The sequence below is a fragment of the Adiantum capillus-veneris genome, chromosome 1, assembly GCF_014529385.1.
Source record: "Adiantum capillus-veneris isolate H3 chromosome 1, ASM1452938v2, whole genome shotgun sequence".
Taxonomy (NCBI): domain Eukaryota; kingdom Viridiplantae; phylum Streptophyta; class Polypodiopsida; order Polypodiales; family Pteridaceae; genus Adiantum; species Adiantum capillus-veneris.
The window spans coordinates 24,046,058-24,073,111 of record NC_140931.1 but is presented as its reverse complement, the minus strand read 5'-3'; the positions used below and the strand labels follow the sequence as shown (position 1 = coordinate 24,073,111).

The 27,054-nt window shown below is 43.3% G+C and overlaps 1 protein-coding gene and 1 pseudogene across 1 annotated transcript in view; one reads left to right on the top strand and one right to left on the bottom strand.

Annotated features, from left to right (window-relative positions):
- Positions 1 to 8,410: 8,410 nt before the first annotated feature.
- Positions 8,411 to 27,054, bottom strand: part of LOC147464425 (cryptic loci regulator) — an 87,501-nt gene continuing 68,857 nt past the window's right edge. Inside the window, exon 4 of the mRNA XM_086509142.1 lies at positions 8,411 to 8,755. Coding sequence (XP_086365268.1) covers positions 8,582 to 8,755 — 174 coding nt within the window. The 3' untranslated portion in view covers positions 8,411 to 8,581. The remainder of the gene's footprint in view (positions 8,756 to 27,054) is intronic.
- Positions 13,364 to 15,677, top strand: LOC147464426 (uncharacterized; annotated as a pseudogene).

Sequence of the window (27,054 nt, the reverse complement as noted above, 5' to 3'; positions counted from 1 at the left end):
ATTACAAGGGGTAAATCAGGCTCCATAGCTAATATTATAGTGGCCATGAATTATGTAAACAAATGGGTTGAAGCTAGGGCTACACGCAAGGCTGACACAAAGACAATAGCTAAGTTCCTCGTTGAGAACATTATTACATGCTTTGGGTGCCCCTTTGAGCTTGTAAGTGATAATGGCACTCATTTCATAAATGATGTGATCAAAAAGCTCACAATAAACTTCATGATATCCCACCACAAGTCTACACCTTATTACCCCCAAGAAAATAGCCAAGCTGAGAGTACAAACAAAACTCTCATTTTGTTTTGACCAACACTATTGAGGCACATCGCACTAACTCGGACCTAAAGCTTACGTCACCTTTATGGGCCTATCAAACTGCATATAAAGTAGCCATCAATTGTACACCATTTAAAATGGTGTATGGCTAAGAAGCAGTGATGCCCTAGGAATTTTTCATCCCTAGTCTTCATGTGGCTAGTCAAGAAGGTTGGGACGGTAATCCTTTGGTTGAGCGATTGTATATTCTTGAGCATCTAGAGGAAGAAAGGCAATTGGTTGTGTACAATGCCCTAGTGGACAAAGATAGAAGGAAAAAATGGTTTGATCGCCATTTAAAAGACAAAGATATAAAAGTGGAAGACAAAGTTCTTATATATGGTGTACATAACAAAAAGAAGAAATTGAAATACGCTGGTAAGGGACCGTATCGAGTGTATGAAATTACCCCGCAAGGTACCATTCGTGTGGAGACTCTAGATGGAGTTGAAACTGTGGGATTCATTAATGGGAGTAAATTCAAAAGGTACTATAATCCTTTAAGCCAAGAAGAATTTTAAGCCATCCATCAAAAGAAGGAAGCCAAGAAACAAGCAGAGCTTAAGAAGAAACAAGCCCAAACTAAGGCTTGAGAACGGCAACAACGTCTTAGATGCCAATGAGAGGCTGATTTGGGAATCGCAAGCATTTTCTGAGGAGACCGATGACAATTCATTAGAATCTGAGCCACCTCTACAATACTTGATTGAGCTAAAAAAACCCATATGGGAAAGTGTTGTATAATGCCTTGTTAGATACAGGTGCTCAACATAATTTGTTGTCATATGGAGTATGGAACCAATTAGGAAAACCACCCCTATCTCAGGGTACCGTGCAAGTCAAGGGCATTAATAAGAAGAATATCATTGTTTTTGGAGTCCTTCAAACACCTATTGCCTATGAAAATGGGAGCGTAGGCCAAAGCTTTTTGGTCATGCCTGCTAGAACTAAGGAAGGCAACATAAACCTACGACGCAAGTGGATGTTGGAAGCCAAATGCACTATTGACTGGGGGACTGGGAGTGCCACAACGTAAAAATCGTCTCTTCTCCCTACCATTCAAGGAAGGTCACCTACGTTGTCGACTCTGGTAAAATTGCAAGATAACCAACATTCACAAACCAAAGCTGTTAAGTCATCCTCATTGGCTGCCCATGAACCTAACATATGAATTCCCATAGTTGCAGCAAGCAGTGATACTACAAGGACTCAACTTGAGTTGCCTAAGAGTACATATCAATGGGTCCTAAAGGCCTCACTTCCAACTCCTTCAACTCTTCCACCTAATGCAAGAAAACATTCTTGTAGAAAATCAACAGCGCTCTCTAAGAAAGTCAAGACCACATCACGTTGAATTCCTAAAACCATGTTAGATGCCCAAGGCTACTATGATGGGAATGATCAAATTTGGGTCCCTAAACATAAGGTATCTTCCTCTATCTCACCCGCCACACCATGAAAATTTGCTTCTTCAACGCCAATCTCAGTTGAGGACTATGGCAAGGGGAAGATTCCAGAATACTCTATCCTTGTTCCAGAGTTACTTTGGAAACCAAAGCAATTTCAATCTATTCCATTCAGCTTAGGAAGGGAAGAGTCCCAGGAAGCTTCTAGTTCCTCATCTAATTCATACCTTTCTGAAGAAGCTCCTACACATCCTCCCCATACCATTGAGAATCGTCGGGAAAACATGGAAAACTCCACAACAGCACCTATAGAACCATCAACTATTGAAACATTTCAGGCACGTTCATGGGAGAGCCTCGATGTGGCACTTGGGGTAGCAAGAACCTATTGGCCTAAGTCACCTCCCATCACAAACTGGAACAATTGGTTTCAAAGGATGACGGCAACTTTTCAAAGAGTATGATCTACCCGAGGAAGGGGGGAGTCCTCACTCGTGTTATTATTTCGGATTCCTATCCTCTTAATTTTCCTTCCTTTACATCTCAACTCTCCATTTGAGAGACTGTATATACATAGCCTTATACTTATACTAACAAATACAATAAAAGAGCAAGAGCGACTAGCAACAAGAGTGCACCCTACCGGATCCAACACATAGCCCAAGTTCACCATGTCACATCAAGCAGCACAAGGAAACAACCCTTATGTTTTAGAGACCTAACCAAATCTATCTGTGTTCCTAGAGATGGCTAGTTCACCAGAGATGTGCGCTTCTATTTTTTATGAAAGGTACCTTTTTTATTTTTCTCAAGTGTTTCACATATGCTACCCTGTACTTTCTTGTGAATGGGATTTGGTAGAGAGACTTGAGTGTGAGAAAAAATTTGGTAGAGAGACTTGAGTTAGAATGGTTGATATGTCTATAAACTACTAGTGATCCCTACCCAGTAGCAAATGGTTCTCCAATGGCACATGCCTATTCCTTTGCACAAGATGAGTGTCCATGCATAGTGAGGTTCTTGATTAAGATATGTGCACAAGAAGATGATGAAGAATCAATAATAGAGATTGAGGAAGACTATGGTCTCACTAAAAATGATTTTGTTTATCTTAGATGATGAGGATAGAGGCCTAGCCTTAGGGATGCCACCCGGTCTATATAATATCCTCTTCCCTTGATTCCATAAGTGGTGACAAATAGGTAGGTTAGGGGTCTCAGCTTGTTTTCCTTGAATTTTTGGTATTTTCACACTAACATGCCTCCTTGAGGGATAGTGCCTTGTTGCTTGATATTGTTGTATAGGAGCATTGATAGAACTTATATGGATCTCCATCCACTTGGCTGAGGACATCTTCTTCAATGATATGAGCTACTCCATACAGGAGCAGGTGTAATTCTTCCATGATTGCTTTCCTATTTTCATTACCATTTGTTTTATGTGTATATGCTGCTAGTATGGCATGATCATAGATTGTGAAATATTTTCCACAAAGATTGTATAAAATGGGAATCTTTTAGTAACTTGAACAAAATTAATTTGTTTAGAGTCTAACGTTATTGGTTTTTCCTTTAATAAAATGGCATGACTTTAGGTTAACTTTTGATCTTTGACCAATTGTGCATGAAATTTTTTATTAATGGTAGAAACCTTAGGGATGTTTAGCGGTAGACTTTGGCTATCGTCTAAAGGCAAAATGGGCCTAGCTTAATGCTAAAGAATTCAAGTAACTACCGAATTCAAGGGCTCATCACTTCACTTCATGTGCATGAATAACACACTCCAGGTAGACCGATGACTATCAAGTGCCAAATCTTGGAATGGACGCTCTCTAATTAATGAAATCAAATTAACAATGCCAAAATCAAGAGAGCAAAAACCCATGGCCTAAACTTTGAATGTAAACCAAAATCCTATACTCAATTGCCAAAATCATTTGAATGCCTGAGAATTGCATTACGCTCATCACTCACATCCGTAAAATGCACAGATTACTAGTCCTCGAATACCAATAAAAACAAATAAGGTAACCACTCTAAATACGTGATTTTGTAAAGTTGATAGGTAGGTCAAGATCAAACTTTAACCTTTTGTGTAGCTATTGACTGCGAGATAAGCTAATAATGATAGCACTCTAGCTCATCATTTATGTGGGTTCACTAAATGATGCTTATTTTATGATACCTACTTGGCAAATGTAGCTTTCATAATTTCATGTTATCTCTATCTTGTCATTGCTTGCTTGTGCTTGCACGCTTAATTTTTGAACAGAATACCATATGTTCACCTTGCATACTCTCATGGTGACTTTGCTTTGCAAAAATTCTATCCCATATGCTCCACCACCTCAACAAACGGGCTTCACCTCACTAGCTTGCGAGGACAGAATCTACATCAGGAAGGGGGGGCATGTCAACCAATGATGGATGCCTTATCACATTGTTTTGAGTCATGGGTCGCGCTTGTCGGTCCTATAGGTGCTTGGATAGGTGCTTGGGTGATCGCCGATGAGAGGCGCACCACATTTCTCATTTGACACTATTTTCACTTTGATCGGCCAGTGTGGGCTTCCATGTGTGTATGGGCCAAACCCATATAAAAGGGCCATTATGACCTAAATCCCTGATTTTGAAGGGTGCATGCTAAAGAAGAGTGCTCTTGCCCTACCTCCATCTCCTTCTCCATTGTGTGCTCACGTGTGTGTGTGTGTGTGTGTGTGTGTGTGTGTGTGTGTGTGTGTGTGTGTGTGTGTGTGTGCGCGCGCGTGTGCGTGAGAGTGTGTGTGTGTGTGTGTGTGTGTGTGTGTGTGTGTGTGTGTGTGTGTGTGTGTGTGTGTGTGTGTGTGTGTGTGTGTGTGTGTGTGTGTGTGTGTGTGTGTGTGTGTGCGCGCGCGAGAGAGAGAGAGAGAGAGAGAGAGAGAGAGAGAGAGGGTGAGAGAGCGAGAGTGAGTGATTGTGCATTGAGGCGGCACCAACAGTCGTGAGGCAGTTGAGCGCGGCGGCGACAACTCCCTCTTCTTTGCGGAGAGCAATCCTTCACGGCGGCGAGCATAGAGCGGTGAGTGACTCACCCTTACTCTCTTTGAGTTTGCTAGGTTAGCTTGGTTGTGTGCTTGCAGATATCCGTGGCTTGCACATGATGGTGCTCGGCAAGTCCCTAGCTCCACACGTGCGAAAGATACGCACACATAGATTATGAAGAGACTTTTGCTCCTACTTGTTGTATGACTACTGTGCATTTTCTATGTGCGTTGGAAGCTCATTTTGGATGGGATGTGCATCAATTATAGACTGTTACTTCTTTCTTGAATGGTGACATATTTGAGGAAGTTTATGTCACACATCCTCGCGGTTTTTTCATTAAAGGGCAGGAAGATAAAGTGTGCAAATTTAAGAAAGCTTTGTATGGGTTGAAGAAATCTCCTTGTGCTTGGTATGAGAAAGCTGACACTCATTTGGTCAAACGAGGCTTTTGTAACAATCCAACAGAAAGCACATTGTATGTAAAGCGTGGCATGAGGGCGATGTAATTCTCATTGTGGTTCTATACGTGGATGATTTGTTGATCACTAGTCTGAATGAGGCACATATTGCTGAATTTAAGGCTGGTTTGAATGCTACTTTCAAGATGAAAGATTTGGGGTTGTTGCATCATTACTTGGGCATACAGTTTAACAATGTGGTGGTGGTATTGCCTTGTGTCAGACAAGTTACATAGAGACATTGCTATGTAAGTTTGGACTTGAGGATTGCAAACCTATTGCCAATCCCATGGAAAAAGGTTTGGAAAAAGTAAAATAAATACCTAAATACAAAATAAATATTGGGATCACATTGGGCTATTCACTTGAGATGCTATAAACTACAACCAAAAACATATGAGCAAAGTGCCTCCCCTAGAAAGTGTATCATTGAAGCTGATAGCTCGAGTATATTCTGCTCCCCACAAGATTTAGGCATAGCCATTAAGCCACATCTAATACATGCACAAGGTTCCCCCCTAGATCTCGAATAGAAACTCAAAAGCAAAGATTAAACTATTGCAGATGACATTGTTTTTAGTCAAGAAATAGCAAATAAAACATGATATAGGGAACAAGAATAGCTTGGATTATCCTTAGTCTTACATGGATGGGCCACTCATCACAACACCACCTGCCCATCTTTATATGCAATTTGTTAAGTACTCACAAAATTAAATGTTTATTGGAAATCTCCGCCCCGAATAGGCTATCCTAGATACCTCCTTCATACTTTAGAACACGCATACTTGGCTTCTAATTCAATTCCCTAGATTTGTTAGAAACCTTGTTGACTGTGGCTTTAGCCAAACAAATGTCTTTGTCACATTTCACAGAAGAAAATCAGTCTTGTTGAAACAAGATTTTTGTACTCTTAAGAAAGACTAGTCTTTCATGGAAAGCCTAGCATTCACCTCCGTTTGGACTGTGTTGGAGTGCGCACAGGTTTAAAATTCATCGTCCCAATTGCTTTTGGTGCATACTTTTATTGAGATACATGAAGATGCCACTTGAAGTTTGTCACACTCCACTTCCTAACCAATGTTAGTGCTCCAACTCGATCATCTTGAATTTCGTCCTCAAAACTCTTTGAGTTTGATCAATGCTTTCTTATTTATCACTTGTAAGGATCAAGTCACCTAGATATATGATTACAATAACATGCTTTCCACCATTTCCTTGATGCATTCAAATGTTTCATCATTAGGACTCCTTTGAAAACCAAATTTTGGAAAACTTACATACCATGTGGTACCATACTATTGATGCTCACTTTAGGCCATTGAAAGCCTTTCTCAACCCACAAACCTTTTTTTTTTTGAATGGAGCAACTAGCCCTAGTGAATGAGCTACATACACATCCGTAAGAATCCTTGTTCGTCTAACCTTGCTTTATACTTCTTGAATGAGCAATCAGCCTTGTATTTTGCTTCTAAGTCGTCTCACAAGTGTTGTTCTTTTCATGATGCTATCATACTTCAATTGCATTGTTTCTTTCCATTTTGGATTAGCCATAGTCTTTTCCAAGAGCATTGGTTACATAACCCATGATATGAGCCTTTTTGCTCCTCTATTATACTTGACTTTGTAAAGTGTTTACAATTGCCTCAAGATTGTCAACACAAGGATTGCAATGATCAAAGAGCATATTAGTCTCGCACGGTAATGCCTTATCTCTTTAACCATTTGATCAAAGTTTATTGCTTTCACGTACGCAAAAACTTTGATGGGATAATATTACCTGGCTTTGCTCTCTCTAGGCAGATAGTTAACATACATGAATTATATTGAATGGCAAATAAGAAGGAAGTTGGCATCTTGGAATGATACTACTTGATATACATAAAGTATGCTAGTTAGCATATAGGAAGGATGCTAGTTAGAAACTAAGAAGTATGCTAGCTAGAATCCTTCCTCTATGTCAACTGTTGTAGAGGTTGGACTAGAGCCCTATTTCAAGGAGGATTGTGACGCTACTCAAAGAGCAAGACTTTAGTGTAGTAAGGTTGGGCAAGAGATTATACAAGAACCTTAGGAGATAAGGAGATATGAAGAAAGATCTCATTGGTTATGTGAACCTACTTCATATACCTACAAAAGAAACATTTTAAGTTGTTATTAAAGCTATGGAAGTTGAAAATGGTTCTCTGGTGTCATCTTCTCTTTCCTATCTATGTTTATTTTGTGCAAAAACATTTAAAGAGGCTTTGCCCCTACTCTCTTGTGATCTTGCCATGCTTCGAGCCTATCTTAAGAGGGTCTCTAACAACATGAATTTTTGCTTTTGGTTGTAGGATGCAATCATAGCAAATTGTAGACATGTAGTAGCAACAACCTATTGTTGTAGTGAGGATGTCAATTGCTATTGTTCTTACTCTAAAGTAGTTACTAGTATAGTGGAGTCGCAATAAATTATAGGCACTATAGAAAATCAACAGATCACTATCTGAGCAAAATGTTGTCACACCATCAACCCAAAAGGTGAACACAATCCAGAGCTAAAATGGGAATTACAACACGAATTTAATTTTTGGTGTGTACTGTTGAATTCGTAGGCAATTAACTTGTGATGAAACGATCAGCTTTCATACTAAGTCTTCAAGTGTTTTGAAGAGCTCAACCTATTTTTAAGAGTATCATTATAGAGAGATGGGCCCCATCTAAAGCTATAAAGGTATGGATCCGTATTTTCAAGGAGAATTTGGAAGCTTACAAATAGGCTATGACCTTAATGGGAAGCATTGCAATGCTGTGCTTCTTGTGACTTCTGAAAGTTTCTAGAGTTTTCTTGATGGAAGTACTACTTTTTGATTTTAGAATTCATATAGCATACATATGCGACTATTTGACAAATTTGTTGTGGCTCTAGGTTATGCATCTGATGCTCTCCACTTCAAGCATGCATTTGATGTTCCATGCAATGCACTACATGTGAGCACTAATCTAGCTATTAAGTTGTAGGAAGAAGTGAGCTGTGCATGCAACATGATTACAACACTAAGAGGTGTTCATTTCTGAAGGAGATGCATGCAAACATTGATATATATGTGCAACTTTTTTACAATAACCAAGTGTTTTAGCAAAACTTTATCAACAACTGAAGAGCCTTATGTAGCAAGGGAGAGAGACTCTCTCTCTCTCTCTCTCTCTCTCACACACACACACACACACACTACCATGCCATTGCATTGTAATATGTAGCCCACCATCAAGTTGAAGCAGTTTTTAGTTTTCCTTCTTTCTCTCATAGCATTCCAAAGTGCAATAGATACCCAAATCAGTAATATACATAAAAGATTACCCAAATCAGTAATATACACAAAAGAACCGGCAGATCTCAGAGAGTGTGTTCTTCTTCATCACAAGGTGTGTCAGGAGAAGCGCTAAGGCCATCTACAAGCACCCGAGGGCTTTTAATCAACTCCCTGTAACCATCTGGCGGCTTGCAAATGCATTCAACATCAGAGCACAGGATCCTTAGGTCCTCCATGAACTTTTCCAATTGTATCACCTGTGTATGAAAGTCAGTTAATCTCTCTCTCTCTCTCTCTCTCTCTCTCTCTCTCTCTCTGATGCCACGTGTGACTGGTTATTTATGGCAAACAGCTTGTAGACCAGATGCTAGATCCCAGCATGGGAGCCGGGGTTCAGGAGGTGTAGCTGTCTTATGCAAGGAGGAATTGCAGCCGCTATTACAGATAGTTCGGAGAGATGACCAGGCGAGATACATGTGGGTGAGACTAAGAGCTGAGACGGGCAGATTCTTATATATTGCTATATGTTACTTTCCCCCTAGTACTTCAGTCTATGCCTCACCCAGAGGACAATCTCCTTTCTCTATACTTGATGATGACATATGGGAGTTTTCTAGAGATGGAGATATCATTCTCCTGGGAGACTTCAATGCCAGGACGGCCAACTCCCAAACGGTATTCTATGATTTCCTCAGAGGAGATACTCAGAGAAGTGGATATTTCGGAGATGGGGCTTGACAGACACTCAACAGATTGGGAGCATACAGAGTATGGGAGATATCTCATGGAGATGACGGCTATGCATGGTTTGGCCATACTTAATGGAATAGAGATGTTTCCTTCTTCTGGGGGATTTACATGCTTTCCGCACAGAAATGGGGCTAGTACAGTGGATTATGTCATGACTTCACCGAGCTTCATTTCTAGTATTCAGGATCTTAGTGTGGGATCTAGACCTGTTGGAATAGTAGCGGACCATGCTCTTTTGACTTTTTCAGTCTCCTTCCAGTACAGTGCTTCTCAGACACCACAAGGGATTGCACACACACGATATGCTTTTACACCAGAGACTGACTCGGTGTATGTAGAGGAGATTTATAGACAGATGTGGGCAGCCGAGCCAGTTTATACTGTGGAGGAGATTACTACTCTATTGACTAAGATCTTGCATGGGGCAGCAACAGAGGCATACCCACATACTCGACCAGATCAGAGAAGACGTTCTGGGAGCATACCTCAAAATAGTTGGTATGATGATGAGTGCAGAGAGATGAGAGCTCAGATTCAGCGCAAGCTTGTACTTGGGGTGATCACATATAAACAGTCTCGGATTGCTCTTCGGCGTCTAGTACGACGGAAGAAGCGGGCCTTTTTAGCCCAATTGGAACGTGATTTGTATCAGCTCTTTTTGAGTCGAGATTCAGGGGAGGCCTGGCGTTTCTTCCATGAGCACTCCCCCCCTCCAGTGATTACTTCTCCCGAAATTTGGGGTCAGTATGCAGCATCATTATATACAATACCAGGGCAACCGCCTCTACCAGACCCCCCAGAGCCATGCCAAGACACCAGTACCTTCTTTACCACTGAGATGGTGAAGAAGGCCATTGACAGGATGAAGACTAGGAGAGCATATGATCATGATGGTTTGGTGGCAGAGCACTTGATACATGCTAGCGATTTATTGTCAGAGGTTCTTGGGCGGTTGTTTAACCGGGTCATGTGTGAGGGACTGCCCAGGTCTTGGAGTTTATCTACAATTGTACCTCTCTTTAAAGCAGGGGATCCCAAGGTACCAGGGAATTACCGTACTATTATGGTAGGGCACACATTAGCACGGTTGTATGCGTCCATCCTGGAGCAGCAACTGAGTAAATGGGTAGAAAATGAGGGCATACGAGCAGCAGGACAGGCTGGATTCAGGAGGGGTTTCTCCACCTTGGACCATATTCTTCCACTCAAAGCCATTATTAAGGGAGGGCACATGGGAGACGGATGTATTGTTGCTTTGTGGATCTCCGCAAAGCATTCGACACAGTACCAAGAGCCAGATTGATGCGCAGGTTACAGGAGTTGAGAGTGCCCACAGAGATCATTTGGGGGATCATGGCTTTATACGGCTCAGTGATTGGCCACGTACGCACTCCTGAGGGGATGTCTGACATTGTGCATTCCACTATTGGTGTGAAGCAGGGGTGTCCTCTGTCCCCTACACTATTTGGTATGTATGTAGATGAGGTTTCTGACTACATTGACAGAGAAGGCAACAGAGGTGCTCAGCTAGCAGGGACATGGATCCCTTTGTTACTATATGCTGATGATATTGTGTTGATATCAAAGTCACCAGAGGGCATGCAGAGACAGTTGGATGCATTACACAGCTTTGCGGAGGATAGTAGATTGTCTGTGAACCTTGGTAAAACCAAGGTTATGGTGTTTAACACTACTCCGCAGTGGGTCAGGAGATCGGCACCTACACTCGTATATGGTCAGGACACTGTGGAATACACAGATGCATATACATATCTTGGGGTGGTATTCTTGGGACCGAGGTTTTCTCTGAGGAGAGCAGCAGAGACTAGACTGTCTAGAGCATATGCAGCACTGGGAGGGCTAGAGAGGATGTGTTCACAAGTTCAGTTTCAGGAACCACGAACAAAGCTATGGCTTTTTGATACTTTGGTTACTTCAGCTATGCTTTATGGGGTACAGGTGTGGGGACCATCTGTGGATCATGACACGTGGAGGAGCATGGAGAGGCCCTTGGTATCTATGATCTCTCGGATGATTAGAGCCAAGTCCTCCGTACCACATGCGATTACTCGAGCGGAGCTAGCAACCCCTCCTATAGAGATTGAGGCTATTACCAGATCAGTGTCCTTTTTGCACAGCCTATGGGATACACGTGGAGGCAGATTGGCTCTGGAGTCTTCTAGACAGTTAGCGACGCAGGGAGACACATCATGTTGGTATGCGCAGATGACCTCTTGGTTTCAGAGGCATGGTTTCAGCCTAGATAGATTGCCTCCTTTTCAGTATTCCCTGGATGCACCTTCACTACCAGTCACACGGACGGAGATCACTAGACTTATTCGTCAAGATCTTATACAGGTGGACACCAGGAGGACATGGGTAGAGCCAGTGCAGGAGTTGGGCACGAAGATGGCTTTCTACAAGGAGCATCTTCTCCAACTCTCAGGAGATGGGTTTGTGATTCATCCGAGCTACATGGACACTCATCTGTCTCATAGTTTGCGATGCGCTATAGGTCAGATCCGCACATCCTCGCACCATTTGGAGATTGAGACGGGCAAATTCATAGGGATACCAACGGAGAGCAGGATATGTAAATTATGCGGTACATGTTGGGTTAAAGGCCTAAATAACCCCTTTTTGTACATTTTTATACTTTGTCCAAGTTTATATTGAACCTAGACACATTTTTTAAAGGTCACTTATAATAAAAGTGGAAAAATCCAAAACTCACTTATTGAGTTTTCTCCAAAAACGTGAGCTCTCTCTCTCTCCCTCATCGTTCTGCTAGCGCTTCCTCTCCTGCTGGCTTTCGCCACCCCTATCTGCACACACACTGCACTTCCTCGCGTGCTCTTTCACTCAGGGTAGTTTTCGTACGTCGAACGGAACCTCTCGTTCCGTCCGGCCGGACCCGTCCCGTCCCGTGCGTTCCGTTCGTTCCGTCCGGTGACTTTTTTCGGCAGTTTATGACCGTTGGCAGCTTTTTGACCGTTTTGCAACGTCCAGTTTGTAGGCCTTTTGGAGCCGTTTGCGGGCAGTTTTGAAGCCAAATGCAAGCCCATGGGCCATTGCCATGCTTATTGCCCAAGGGCCAATGTCCATTGCTCAAGAGTCAAGCCTCACATGCTCTTCCTCTCCTATTTAAGCAACCCTTCCCCTTTGTTATCCAATACAACCTACAACTACAAGCTACAAGCTTTAGCCCTAAGCCTCTCAATGCTCTACCCTCTCATCTCCATGTGCTTCCATTGAAGCTCTCAAGCTCTCGAGTCTCCATTGGGTCTACCATCTCTCTCCTTCAAGCTCCCTTGGGTGACGGGTCTCTCCTTCAAGCTTCCTTGGGTCTCTCTCTCTCTCTCTCTCTCTCTCTCTCTCTCTCTCTCTCTCTCTCTCTCTCTCTCTCTAATCTATTGATACATCATACATCATACTAGTAGCTACTAGCTACATACTACATAATGCCGCCTCCTCTTCATGAAGCCTTTGAGAAGCATTGCCGATATTTTGAGCGGGTGGGGGGCAAGCAAAACTCTTGCAAGTGGTGGTGCAAATATTGCCCAAAAGCTATGACCTCTTCCATCACCCGTCTCCTCATCCACTTGACAAAGATGGGAGGACAAGCGGGGCCATGTCCTAATATCCCCAAAGATATCCTTGCGGAATGCAAGAGAAAGTATCTTCCATTGAAGACACGCAAGGGTAGAGTCACCTCGGATGAGTTCGTGTCGCCGGATGTTGATAGCTCCGATTCGGAGGAAGAGACCTCTCCAACTATGTCCATGGCTACTGGTGCCACCGCGGCCTCATGTGATGGTAGTGCCTCCTCCAAGAAGTCCAAGAAGTCCAAGAAGTCCAAGGGGTCTTCAAGTGATCGTGGCCGGCCTCCGAAGATGGCAAAGCAAACTTCTCTTGCGAAATCGGTGGGTGGATGCTCCGGCCCCTTGTCTTTCCTCAAGGAGAGACAAAGAATCGCGGAAATAGAGATTGCCCACACGGTGATTGAATGCAATCTCTCCTTCAACATTCTTCGGTTGGAGCGATGGAAGAGGATGATCATAGCAATTGCGGCGGTTGGTCCATGCGAAGGGTGGACGGGTGTGTCATACCATGACATGAGAACAACGAAGCTTGATGAAGAGAGGGCAAGGATTGACAAGTCACTTGAGCCCGTACGTGCGGGTTGGGCAAAGTATGGATGCTCTATTCTCTCCGACGGATGGAGCGACCGCAAGAAGAGGGGCATCATCAACATTCTTGTTTCTTGTCCTCTTGGTACGTACTTCTTACAGGCGGTGGATGCGGGTTCGAGAGGGAAGAAAGTGACCGGGGCATTCATTTGGAAGCACATCCGCCCAGCCATTCTTGAGGTAAAACCGTAAATCGAGCCTTTATGTCTTGAGCAATTGCCAATGAGTCCTATGTTTTAATTTTTAAGTTTTAACTCTTCTTGTCACAAAGGCCTCTTGTGTAGGTTGGTGCGGAGCATGTCGTGCAAGTGATTACCGACAATGCTTCAAATTGCAAGGCAATGAGTAAGAGGCTAGAGAAGGAATTTCCATCCATAGTATGGACTCCATGTGCCTCTCATTGCCTTGACCTTCTCTTTGAAGACATAGGAGAGCTAGGTTGGGTGAAAGATATCCTCAACCAAGCACTCTCCATCATCAATTTCATCAATGGCAAAGTGAGGGTGCTTGCCATTTACCGCACCTACTCCGACCTTGAGTTGAAGAAGCCATCGGCCACTCGCTTTGCCGCCATGTGGCTACTTCTAGAGCGGCTCTATGATGTGCAAAACAAAATACAAAAGACCATGGTCTCCGATGAGTTTAAGGAGTGGATGAATGGAGAGTGCGCCGCTTCCCAACAAGATGCAAAAGCCATCCAACGGCTTTGCTTGCGGGAAAAGTTTTGGCAAGAAATTAAGGGTCTTGTCATTGCGATCTTGCCCTTGTACAAGGCTCTCCGCATGACCGACATGGAAGGGGCAACTATTGGGCTTCTATGGCACTTCATGGAGGAAGCTTACAAGGAGATTGAGAAGTCTACAATCCTAGATGGGGCTCCCGATGGAACACGGTATAACTACATATTTATTATTACATAATACATTCTCTATATATCTAAATTCTACATACTTGTTTCTCTACTTAGTACATTTCCTCTCTTCTTGTAGTGATTACCTCGAGGACTCTCCCAAGAGAGACGACATTCTCCTCCTAATCACAAAGCGGTGGGATTGGATGAAGAGACCTATCCATTACTTTGCGGCTCTCTTGCATCCGGCTTACAAGAAGCCCGAACTCTTTGCAAATCAAGAGCTTATTGAGGAGCGCAACAATTACCTCTTTAAGGTGCTAAAAGAAGAGGACATTGGAGCATTTCTCCAAGAGGTAATCAACTATAGCGACCAACAAGGCACCGCATTTACTTCCAACTTGTGTTGGAAGCGGCAATCTTTGGTGAAGCCTTTATTTTGGTGGGAGAGCTTTGGCTATCAATTGCCTACTCTCAAACGACTTGCTTTGAGGGTTCTTGGCCAAGTAAGCGACAAGCCTCAAACTTTTACATTTTGTGCTTAATCTCTTCAAAGTTCAACTATAGTCTCTTATAGCTTATGCCTCTCTTGATGTGTTTTAGGATTGCTCATCGGGAGCATGTGAGCGTAATTGGTCCGCATACTCCCTCATCCACACCAAAATCCGAAACAAGCTCTCAACAAAGCAATTAGAGCGACTTATCTATTGTCGCTCCAATTTACGCATGTTGCGCTCTATGCATGAGATGCCTATGGCTCGACAGGTATAAATTATAAATTATAATCACGACTCACTCCATTTTCTATACTCTAGAGTCTAGTCTTTAATTAGTTTGAATATACTAATTATGTTTTCATTGTCCAATGTTGTAAATGTCAAATAGGTCAACGTGGATGAGCTCACACTTACGATTGACACTCTAAAGAGTGTCAATAAAGAGCAAGACCCTGAGGAGCAAATGATTTTTCGTGAGCTCTACTTGGAGCTTGAGGAGATTGATCGCCGGGTTTCTCGCACACGATCACGCAAGAAGGTCGTCATCCATGGAGTTACATCGGCTACAAGAGGTAGAGGTGCCAAGGCTACAAGAGGTAGAGGCAAAGCATCAACAACACCCACGGAGGCTCCTAGGACCTATGTGCGGCGAGGCTCCGGAAGCGGCTCTTGTGCGGCGGCCATCACTATGGAGGATAGAGAGCCTCGAGAGCCAGAGTATGATGATGAAGGCAACCTCATTAGTGATGGAGATTATGAGCCGTCATCCTTCGACTCTTGTGAGGAGGAGGATGATGTTGATGAGCAAGGCTCAGAAGAGGAAGATGAGGAAGATGATGAGAGCACTAGTGACTAGTGACTTTACTTTTAGTCTCTCTATTATGGTGTGCCACTTTTTGAGTACTTTCTAGCCCTTGCCACTTGGTCCCCCCACTTTTTTCTATCCCTTGCCACTTTTTGAGTACTTTGTAGCCCTTGCCACTTGGTCTCTACTTATCAAATTTCAATGATCATTTTGGTTTATGTAATGCTCATTCTCTTTAGTCTTTGAGTTTTGACTCTTTACATTGTAGTATTGTAACTACTAACTTGTAATCTATACAAATGTCAAGTTTCTATAAGTAAGTATTAAGGCCTAAGCCTTAGGCCCTTAGACTTGAGAATTATTTGTTTTTTTAAATTTGAACCTACATAACGTCATCGTACATCATAAATTTTTTTAGTTCGTTTAGTACCGCACATCATCGTACGCGTACAAAACGTACGGGACCGTACGAGACTACTCTGCTTTCACTTGCACACACCGCCGCACGATCATCAACTGGTATCAAAGCCAGCTTAGGGTTTCAGAAGCTTTGCGCAGGAGGCTGGACAGCAGGCGAAATACTTCTCTCGCGTCAAATTTCCGCTTTCATCGCGAAGCCCCTTGCTTCCGGTGTCACCTAGGGTGATTAGGGTTTCCAAAACAGCCTAAAGCACGCTAAAATTAGGTCAAAACAGGTAAAAACCAAAAAATTACAGGTCAAAACAGCAAAACGCAGGTGTTCTAAATCGATTCCCGTGAATGCCCCTTGCTTTTCCCACTCAAAACAGGTCTATTTGATGTAAATTGATGCGACAAAACAGTAAATTTGTAGAAAATTTAGAATTGGACTGTTTTTATGTACACAAATTGAGGTTTATGTACGCCTTTTGTGGATTTATGCAAGTACGCATTAGGGATACTTGTTAATTGCTGAAATTTTCAGCACATTGTATGCAACGTGCGGTACATTGTGATCACTGAAAATTTTCAGATTTTGTGTAGACACTTTCTGCTGCATTTTTATCCGTGCAAATGGCCTCTACTTCCTCGTCGTCTGATGCCAAGAGCTTGATGGAAATCAAGCGATTTGACGGTACAGGTTTCGACCTATGGCAGGACAGGATGCAGGGGATTTTGTTCCTCAAGGATTGTGAGGACTCCCTTCTGGTTGTAAAGCCTGAGGATATGCCAGATGAGGATTGGGCCAAGCTCAACAAGAGGGCAAAGGCCTACATCAAAATGACTGTGACCGATGACATTCTGGTGGACATAAAGGGCTTGGACAGTGCACATGCAATTTGGCATAAGTTGAAGGCCACTTATGAGAATGCCACCCCTGTGAATCAGGTGCATTTGATGCGCAAACTGGTGAACATGATGCTTGACGAAGCCAAGTCGGCTTCTGAGCACTTAAGTGCTTTCACCAGTGTTATGAGTCAACTACAGGATACTGGGCTTCAACCTTTTGATGACAGTTGAAAGCCATATTTTTGTTGATGACTTTGCCAAACTATTAAGAAACGCTTGTGGTTTCTTTGAGTAATAGCCCCAACCTCACATATGATGGAGTGCGAGGCTCCATCTTAAATGAGGAAATTAGACGTAAGCCTAGTGGTGGGGAAGGTGGCAGTTCTGCTTACAATGCGAGAGGCAGAAGTCAGAAGCAAAATTCAGGTACAAAGACTCAAAACAGGAGCAAAAGCAAGTCTAGGGATAAGGATGTGACTTGTTACCAGTGTGGCAGAAAAGGCCATAAGAAGCCAGATTGTAAGTATTTCAAGAAAGAGCAGGAAAGAAAGAAGGAATCACAGGAGAAGAAGAAGACAGAGAATAAGAAAGGGGAAAAATCAATAGGTACCTCCTCCAAGGATTCGGAGACTGTCAATGTATCCTCTAGTGTGGTCATCATAAAGTTATCCGACAGTGAGGAGATCTTGGTTGCAACTTCATGCCCCTCAGATTTTGTTGTAGAAAATGCAGAAGGCATGTTTATCTCACGTAGAGATGTCATTGATGCATTGCTAAGTGCAAATGATGGCCTTACACAGTCTTGGATAGTAGACTCGGGTGCCTCATTTCATGTGACTCCATCTGTGGAGTGTTTTGCTTCTTATCATGCAGGCAAGTATAGCAAGGTTTACCTTGGGGATAACCATACTTGTGACATTGAAGGAATGGGCACTGTGCGCTTGGCATTAAACAATGGCCAAGTGTTTATGCTTAAAGATGTAAGGTATGTACCAGGCATCAAGAAGAGTCTATTGTCTGTTGGCCAGATGGATGCACAGGGTTATACAACCATTTTTGCTGGTGGTTCATGGAAGTTGCTTAAGGGATCAATGCTCATTGTCAAGGGATGCAAGAGTGGTACATTGTACTATTTACATGGCAAAGCTTTGCCTGGCAAGTTTCTTGCAGTGACCGAAGTTGCTTCTCATTTAGAGTTGTGGCACAAAAGACTTGGCCATATGAGCCAGAAGGGACTTGATGTGCTCTCCTCTTTGAAGAGGGTTGATGTAAAGGGCACCAAGTTAGATTTTTGTAATGACTGTTTGTATGGTAAACAAAAGAAGTCTTCTTATTATTCTGGTGTCTCGCGCAAAGCTAATGCTCTTGATTTAATTCACCCCGATGTATGTTCAATGCCTGTTAAGTCTTTTGGTGGTGCATCATACTTTGTTACATTCATTGATGATTGCACTAGGAAAGGCTGGGCATATTTGTTAAAGAATAAGAGTGAGACATTTAATGCATTTAAGAGGTTTCATGCTTTTGTGACCATGCAAAAGGGTAGTAAGCTTAAATGTCTCAGATCTGACAATGGGGGAGAGTACACGTCTGTTGAATTTCAGCGTTATTGTGAAGAATATACGATTAAAAGGGAGTTGACAGCCCCTTATAATCCATCTTCTAATGGTGTGGCTGAGAGGTATAACCGTACTTTATGTGAGAGAGTGCGTTGCATGTTGTCCACGGCTAATCTCCCTCATGGGTTTTGGGGAGAGGCTTTGAAAATTGCAGTTCATGTATACAATCGCTCTCCTAACAGTACGCTAAAAATGACATTTCAGAGGAGGTTTGGTCTGGCAAACCTGCCTCTTATGATCATTTGAAAGTGTTTGGTTGCGAGGCTTTTGTCCATGTTCGTAATGACTTGAGGACAAAGCTAGATGCCAAGTCCATCCAAGGACTCTTCCTAGGCTATGGGGAAGAGGGTGAAATGGGCTACAGGATACGGTTGCCTCAGTTTAACAGGGTAGTACGCAGCCGAGATGTAGTGTTCAATGAGGCTAAATTGCTGAAAAATGCTACATCTTCTGAAATTGACAAGAAATCGGTCAAATTTCAGCCTCTCTTGCCACCTATTGATGTTGAAAAAGAGCCTCGGGATGCATTACCGCAAGCTGAAATTGATAATCAGCTGGTTAACCTTGAGCCAGAAGAGGTAGGACATGATTTAGATGCTCCAAATGAGGATGGACAGCCACCTGTCATGGCTGAAAATGATTTTCAGCAACAGCATGAGCATGCTAAAAATGAGTTGCCTCCTGATGTAGAATGTCACCAGCGTGTGACTACTATCTATCCTTTTTGTTGATTTCTTTCTTATTATCTATTTACTTTCACTTTTTGGAAACACCCCTCGGGAAATCTAAATGCCATGCATTGCATAGCTAGTGTGGAATTGTCCAAAGGGAGTCCAGGCCTGAGGGCAAGAGAGCACTAAGGTTAGACAAGGACTATCGTTAGCCAAGTGGGGTCATTGACTAGCCAAAGTGGAATCCTTTGCTACAGAGGCTACATTTCAGTTCTGGATGTGGCCGCAGTGTACAAAAAGGGTCGGATGACCTAGAAAGATACAATGGCAGCATCTCCTAAAATTTAGGGAACTGCTATTTTGGGACCTGAAAATGTGTTGACGTCATTACCTCCGGAATGACAAGGGGAACATTTTCTTACTCTGCCGTGAAGTCAACTGGGCAACCGGTTGGGATATTTTTAGACGGCAACCCCGAAACAGGAAAATGCTTATAAATGTGCCAAGTGGCACCTTCTGGTGCACTTGCCTCATGCAACAAGAAGTGGCGCTGAATTTTAAGCTGGGAGAGCCTCATTTTCAGATTTGTCACAGGTTAAGAGCTATGGAGTGCTTGCTTTCCCTCTTATGCACAGTGCGGTGCCAGGAGTGATGCCCTGCACGCTACGCACTGCTCTCTCTCTCCCCTTTGGCAGTATGTTATGCCCCTCTAGTGGGCTCTTCATTTGACCAATGTACAGTTGTGTGGGTTCATGCGCGATTGCCGAGGCAAGAGCCTCTTGCACAGGTACTGGATTAGCTAGCGGCTAATCCCCCCGCAGGTACAGGTGAATTCGGAGAGGTTTCACGCTAGAAATCTCGTCCGATTCAAAGGGCAAGTAGCCCTACAGGTGCGGGAGCTCGAGGACTTGCTAAGGATGCGACCGGCACGCGAAACGGAGCCCGAAACAGTAAATTACAGCCTGCTGTGTATTTTTGCAGGTTTAGGGTTTTGGCCCTAAACGGACCCTAATACCCCCAGGAGATTCGAGGACGCAAGGGGACCGCTGTACAGGTGATCTGGCGCATTTTCAGGGCTGAAAACAGAGAATTCAACGTGCTGCACATTCTCGCCATGTTTTGCAAAGTGCCCGTATGCGTCGGGAAAGTCGACCAATGCGTGGGAATACTAACTATGAAGGGTTCTCGTACAGTTATGCTGCCGAAATCAAGCCAGAACAGTCAAAATTCAGCCAAGGTTGTGCGGGGCAGCTTGGAAAGAACCACAGCGTATATTCCCTCTTTTGAACAATAAAGAAATACCGAAAGGGGCGCCTAAGTTAGGGGCCAATCTGGTGTCGGTCTTCTCATACAGGTGCATTCTAGCATTTGTATCCCATTCCCCTCTCTTGTGTCACTATAGTGCAGGTATAATAGACGACTAATAATGGGTGAAAGCTAAATCAAGGTTTGAAGTAAAGTCTACTGCCCTTTTTGGATTGAACAGGCCGGTTTCATTAGAACCTGTGCCTGAGAATGTAGATCATTGGGTACGCAGGTCTACTCGTGTCATAAGGTTGATACAACGCTTTGACCCCTCTTTGCATCATGTTATGTTGACAGATGAGGGAGAGCCTCTTACATATAAAGAGGCAAAATCATGTGAGTAAAGCAGTAAGTGGGAGCTTGCAATGCAAGAGGAAATCAAATCTTTGCATGCAAACAATACTTGGGATCTTGTGCCATTGCCTAAAGGAAGAAAGGCTCTTCCTAACAAATGGGTTTACAAGGTCAAATGTGTTGATGGAAAGCCCAAGTATAAAGCAACGTTAGTTCCCAAAGGGTATGCACAGAAAGAGGGGATTGACTTTCAAGAGATCTTTTCTCCTGTTGTAAAGCTTACGACATTGCGTGTCCTTTTTGCTCTCGCTGCAGTGCTTGACTTAGAATTGAATCAAATGGATGTAAAAACAGCTTTTCTTCATGGTGACATTGATGAAGATATCTACATGAAGCAACCTGAGGGTTTTGTAGTTCCTGATAGAAAGGAACTTGTATGCAAACTAAGAAGGGCACTGTATGGTTTGAGGCAGTCATCACGTCAGTGGTACAAAAAGTTTGATACTTTTATGCTGTCTCAAGGCTTTAAACGCAGCCATTCAGACCATTGTTTGTATACAAAGAAGGATAATGATGGAAGTCCTATAATCCTTGTGCTATATGTAGATGATATGTTGATTGCTGGGAAGCATAAGTCTACCATTGTTGCTCTTTAACGTCAGCTGAATTCAGCTTTTGCAATGAAGGATTTAGGTGATGCTGAGCACATCTTGGGCATGAGAATCAAGAGAGATAGAAAGCTGAAATTACTCTTTTTATCTCAAGAAAAGTACATTGCTAAAGTACTTGACAGGTTTAACATAGCTGAAGCTAAGTCACCTTTACCTCCACACACAAAACTTAGCAAAGCCGATTGCCCAAAGGATGACGTGGCAATGAATGCTATGAAGGGAATCCCTTATGCATCAGCTTGTGGTTCTCTTATGTATGCTATGGTTGCCACTCGTCCTGACATTGCCCATGCGGTGGGAGTTGTTAGTAGATACATGTCCAATCCCGGCAAAGCACATTGGGAAGCTGTGAAATGCATTCTGAGATACTTGTCAGGTACACAATCTAGGTGTATATGCTATGGCAAAAGTGACCTGAAGTTGTAGGGCTATTGTGATGCAGATATGGCAGGTGACTTGGATACCAGGAAGTCCACTAGTGGCTATGTGTTTGCTATTGCTAGTGGTGCTGTCTCTTGGTGTTCACGACTGCAAAAAATTGTGGCATTGAGTACTACTGAGGCTGAATATATTTCAGCCACTGAGGCTTCTAAAGAGGCCATATGGTTGGGCAGACTTGTCAAAGAGCTTGGTATGCCTGCTAGTACTCTTGTCTTGGGATGTGATAGCCAAAGTGCTGTCTATTTGGCTAAGAATGCCATGTTTCATGCACGGACGAAGCACATTGATGTGCGATACCACTTCATACGACAGGTATTGGAGGATGGTCTAGTCACCTTGACTAAGATTCACACACAGGATAACCCTGTAGATGTTCTCACCAAGAGTCTTGCTAAGGCTCAACATGAGCATTGCATACAACTGGTGGGTGTTGGTTAACTTAAAGGCGTCATTTATACCTTTAAGTGGGAGGTTGTTGGGTTAAAGGCCTAAATAACCCCTTTTTGTACATTTTTATACTTTGTCCAAATTCATATTGAACCTGGACACATTTTTTAAAGGTCACTTATGATAAAAGTGGGAAAATCCAAAACTCACTTATTGAATTTTCCCCAAAAACGTGAGCTCTCTCTCTCTCCCTCATCGTTTTGCTAGCGCTTCCTCTCCTGCTGGCTTTCGCCACCCCTCTCTGCACACACTGCACTTCCTCGCGTGCTCTTTCACTTGCACACACCGCCACACGCTCATCAGTACAGTGCCAGAGACAGAGTTACATTACATATGCCACTGCACTGTGTATTATGAGATACGAGGGCGCTTGCATTGCTTATTCAGGGAGGGCTTTGGACCCCTAGATAGAGTCATGAAGTATCAGGATCAGAGATGCCTTGGCTTATATCTACTTGAGCTACAACGGCATAGGGATAGTCTGTTGAGGAAACATGGGACACGACAGTCACAGAGACCGATCACAGATTTCTTTGAATCGGGAAAGCCGGGAGAGCAGCCACCAGTGCAGAGTTGTGCCCGCGTGCATACCAGAGGCACCCTCATTGACAGGGCGATTGAGCTTGGGAGATTGAGGCAACCACGACCGAGACACAAGAGCACACTCCATAGACGGAGACTTCAGCAGAGGATCAGGGACATCCTAGCACGACATCCGGAGTGTCATTGAGAACTTACTCTACACTTCATTTTCACTGTCACTACTCACTCCTCATTTTTAATTTTTGCATTCAGTACCTTTGTACTTTTGTACTTTTGTATTCAGACATTGTACTAGTTTCACCACTTTGTATCAGCTGGTCTTAAAGGTCATTTTGGCCTTTTGAAGACGTTAATATATCATATCATATCATATCATATCTCTCTCTCTCTCTCTCTCTCTCTCTCTCTCTCTCTCTCTCTCTCTCTCTCTCTCTCTGCATATTAGCTCGCATTCCCATCTCATTACAATTGATACAGCCCAGCATTGAAGGAAAACACCATGACTACAACTCAGCTTAACTAGACAGAATTTGAAGTAAAACTTGGCCATCGCATTTGCTGAAATTAACATAACAAGAACCAATTTGAATCATTTACACATTTCCCTTAGCAACAGACTCTGATGTCATTTGGTACAATTGCCTTTAGCTGCAGTTAATGTAACAAAACACACTTCTACAATGCCCTTTACGAGTAACTTCTTGGGCAGCCCATCAAAACACCATCCATTTTGACTTCACTTCTGCTTTCTCTACTTCTGAGTGTCACTACCAACAGTTTTGTCTATACCGGCACTTGCATGCAAATTGTTCTCTGTAGCCTCAACCTCAAGCCCCAAGCTAGAACTTGATTAACAATAACATTTTAGGGTGGCAAAATCTTGTATCCATTTGAACGGCGGGTGGTGCTTTAAGATGTGGGAAATCGGATAGTTAAGAAACATGTTTCAAACTTCTCTTTACAAGTTAATTGGAAATAGAATACGCTCACTCTCTCTCAAGAGTGTCCCTCTCCCGTGGTCATTTGCAATGAGCAAGAGTGTCCCTCTCCCGTTGTCATTTTAGCGTGGCAAAATCTCGTATCCATTTGAACGGCAGGTGGTGCTTTAAGATGTGGAAATTGGATAGTTAAGAAACATGTTTCGAAACTTCTCTTTACAAGTTAATTGGAAATAGAATACAATCACTCTCTCTCAAGAGTGTCCCTCTCCCATGGTCATTCGCATGGAGCAAGGCATTTTGTCTTTGCCACAAATCTCTCATGTGTAGACTAAGCATAAGCTATGTATGTCACTCCAATGGCTAAGGACCTCAAGGCTACAAAATAGAACTTAAGTTTGTTTAAGAAGTATGAGCATCTTTTCGTGTCAGATGATCTCCGGCCTACTCTTCCTCCCGAGCGTTTGAAGGATCATTGCATCGAACTCATGGAAGGAGCATAGCCCATCAGCAAGGCTCTCTACCACTTGAACAAACCTCAAGAAGAGGATTTAAAGCGACAACTAACTAAGATGGTCGCCAAGGGATTCATACAACCTAATGTAACTCCATTTGCTGCTCCTATTTTGTTTGTTTGCAAGAAAGATGGGTCTTCTTGTATGTGTGTAGATTACAGGCCACCCAACAAGATAACAGTCAAGTATTCTCATTTTCATTCGTTGGTGTTCAGGCCTAAAATAGGCGCGATAGCAAACCATTCAATGGTTGGTGGGTCACACGACATGATTTGGCATATGTGTAATGTGAAATACAGCTCTCACAAGTTACTAGGCCAGGGCAATGGGAGTATGTTGTTATGCCTTTTAGATTAACACAAGCTGTGGGTATTTTTTATTGTCTCATGTGTCACGTGACACATCCAACCCTATGTGTCCGTGGACAAGCTACAGCATGATCAGGGTTCAATCAGTCCAGTCAGTCTAGATTTAGAAGTGATCTAGCACTTTTGTGAGTCTGTTCGCAGACCGTGCATGTCCAAACACTTAGGGTAGATGCATATCCTCTGGTTGCACACAGCATGATCATAAGCATTTCCATCAGAATCCATCAAAATCCTTCAGGGGAATTTTCCAGTGCATTTAGCCTATTTTCCCTATTTTTGACATTTTTCACTTATTATCTTTAAGTGACTTTTGTTGGAAAGTAGGCAGGGCAATTTTGCTAAGTTTGTATATAAGCAAACCAAAGTTAGCACTTTCTGGCAGAAGAGGCAGCAGGAGCACACGTTCAACAGGCACCTTCTCAACAGAACCCCCCAAGAGACCTAGCATTTTTGGAGCAGCCAGCCAGGCGTTTTCTGCATCCAATACCTAGCGTTTTCAGCAGAAGAAGTCCAGCGTTTATGCATTGAAGCGACCTGGCAACAGCAAATCAGCCTAGCGTTTTGCCTAGCAAGACAACCGGCGACAGCAGCAGATTTTCAGCCCTAGCGTTTTTGCATCTGCATCACACCCTAGCATTTTGCAGATTCTCCGCGACGGAACCTCAAGAACCATCAGCGTTTTCAGTTTTCAGCCCTTAGACACCGCAGATCAAGTCCCGAACCTCGCAGATCTCACCTTCCCGCAACAGTTCCTCGCCGCACGGTTAGTTTCCACAAGGTTTACAGTTTCAGCCCGGAAAACGCAGATTTCAGCATCTGCGTTTTCAGCGCGTCGTCGTCGCATCGTCGCCATCGACATTGTCACCGACATAGAGTCAGAATTCAGCAGATAAAGATTTGCAGATTTCAGCCATTAGCATTTTTAGATTTCAGCCCGTCTCGTCGTGGTCCTCATCGTCGTCGACATCGTCGGCAAGTCCAAGCATTGTAGAGATTTGTGCAATCATAAGTAGACCGCTCTCGCCACAGAGAGGGGCCTTCGGAGGAGGGTTTTACAACGTCTCTGGTGTCGTATTCTCTTCTCTGTCTATCTCTCAATCTCATACACTTCCATTCACACTGTCCATTCACTTTGTTTGTGTCCATTGCACTATCTCATGAAAGGAATGGAAGGCTCTCCCTTCCATAAGTAAAAGGAACCTTGAGCACAGTTCGGAGCACTCATCTTGAGCAAAGTTCAAACACTCATTTTGTTGCACCTAACATTGGTATCAAAGCTTTGGCAGTGTTCTGTATCACTCAAGGAAAGAACCACAAGAACCATAGATTTTTTTTTATGCTTGTTGAGGTCGCACGAACCCAAGTTCACTTGGGCATGTCGATTCCTAATCGTGTTTTTGAAGAGTGACAAGAATCCCAGGAAAGAAGGGCTTGTCCAACCTCCCCTTGTGTCTCTTTTCACTCATTGAGAGCGGACCGTGCACTTAGTGGCCAGCCAATCGACGTGAGGTGGGAAAAAGCAACCTTGGTGTGAGCGCAAGGCCGCCAAGGCGTGCGCCCGCGGAAAAGAGTAGAACTCGGGTGAAGAGAAGATCCTTCTCAAACACAGATTGCAAGCGAAAGAAAACCCTCAAGAACCTCAAGAACCAAGACCCTCAAGAACCCAAGAACCCAAGAACACAAGAACCCACGACTTCAAAATGGTCATCACTCGAAGCGGAATGGATACTTCGCTTGGAAGTGATGAGCATGAGAGAGGCGAAGAAGAATTTTTCCCACCAAGAGGTTTTTCGACCCTCCCTCTTCTCCATCTACGTCAAGAATTGCACTAACTCCTATGGAGGCTTTAGACCATATGTTTATGGAAAGGAAGTTAGAACGCGAAGCAAGACATGCAGAAAGAATGGTAGAAATGAAACGCAGACACACAGACTGAAAAGCAGAAATGGAACGCAGACACCAAGAAAGAATGGCAGCCGCCGTCAAAGGAAAGAGCGACCAACACATGAAAGAGTTCTTGCGACTCCTTTTTCAAGCTCAGGCACAGATGCAAGAGATTCGAGAGAAGGAGACTCTCTCAATCTCTACTTCTCCAAAGCAAGACACACAGGATTTACATGATGAGAAGCATGATGATTTAGATGACAATGATAAGCATGATGAATTGGATGATAATGATGAGCATGATGCTTTGAAGGCCAATGATTTGCATGATGATTTGGCTGATAATGATGAGCATGATGATTTGCATGATCAAGATGTGATTTCCCACAAGCATGATGATTTGCATGATCAAGATGTGATTTCTCACAAGCATGATGAGTTGCATGAAGATGATGTGATTGTTCACAAGGATGATGTGTTAGTTGATGCTTTTTCTAGCGAAGCTAACCTCGTTGTAGAT